Source organism: Alnus glutinosa, chromosome 11 (genome assembly GCF_958979055.1).
Source record: "Alnus glutinosa chromosome 11, dhAlnGlut1.1, whole genome shotgun sequence".
NCBI classification, from domain to species: domain Eukaryota; kingdom Viridiplantae; phylum Streptophyta; class Magnoliopsida; order Fagales; family Betulaceae; genus Alnus; species Alnus glutinosa.
In genome coordinates this window covers 24809525-24810471 of record NC_084896.1, presented here as the reverse complement: position 1 = coordinate 24810471, position 947 = coordinate 24809525, and the positions used below count along the sequence as shown (strand labels likewise).

Sequence of the window (947 nt, the reverse complement as noted above, 5' to 3'; positions counted from 1 at the left end):
ATTTTCCAAAACAAAAAAAAAAAGATATATCACAATTTGCTTCAAACACATACGTTCAAAACATTATGCAATAGAAACACCACCCCTTGTCAGAAGACATATAAGCAGCAATCTGCAAAACTGAGAAGGAAAGTGGGCTAGCGCCCTTTGAGGAATACAAACAAGCATGTGGTAGACATACGCGTACCCACTACCCGTAACAGATGTCCTTCAGCTTATCTGCGGCCGATTGATCCACCGAATACTGCATTAACAAGAAAGCCCAGACGGGTCAGCAAAAATTGCAACACAAACGGAAAAGATAAATGTTCGTAATCTTAAATAAGTAAAAAAGGGGGGAAGAGGACCTTGTTGAGCACCCAGATGGAGTGGTTGTAAGCGCGATGGAAGAGCTCGTCGATTGTATTTGAATCGTTGGCGTCGACTTCTCTGTAGTTAACGAAGTTTTCGCGGAGGTACTTGGCGTAGTAAGGCCTGGTGTCTTTCGGCAACAGCCTCACCAGCCTGAGGACCTCACCATAGACTCTCAGCGCTTTCTCCATCTCTCCACAAAGCATCGATCAACGGCCGAACCTTCTCAAGTAGAAATGGGCCTTTGGTCTCTTTTGGAGTGGACATCGTTTTGCCCGCCCAAGTACATGTTAAGCTGCCCATGGGCCGGTTGACCCGTTCCGTTATTAGGACACTCATGGTGTTGCCTTTATGGCTTTAACATTTTGGTCCAATATGTACGTGTTAGAGCTTTGGTTTGGTTAAAACTAGCCCAACGTAGAGGTCCAATTCTTTCTTCCCATGCTGCAATTGAGGTCAAACTCCGCCCAGATGGACTATTAGGCTTAGATGCTGAAAAAAAATCTATAATATAAATGCCGTAGTTTTTTCAATAGTTAAGATTTGGCTTTATTTTTTTTATAAAACACTTAAAATTAGATCTTTATCATTGAAAA

General features: G+C 42.4%; 1 protein-coding gene across 1 annotated transcript; it reads right to left on the bottom strand.

The window, feature by feature from the left end:
• On the bottom strand, positions 1-595 carry LOC133882693 (LYR motif-containing protein At3g19508). The gene is made up of 2 exons (XM_062321903.1): positions 348-595; positions 1-244 (listed from the first exon to the last, which is right to left on the bottom strand). Exons 1-2 carry the CDS (start codon positions 555-557, stop codon positions 191-193), a joined length of 264 nt encoding a protein of 87 aa, XP_062177887.1. The 5' UTR covers positions 558-595; the 3' UTR covers positions 1-190.
• Between the last annotated feature and the right edge of the window lie 352 nt (positions 596-947).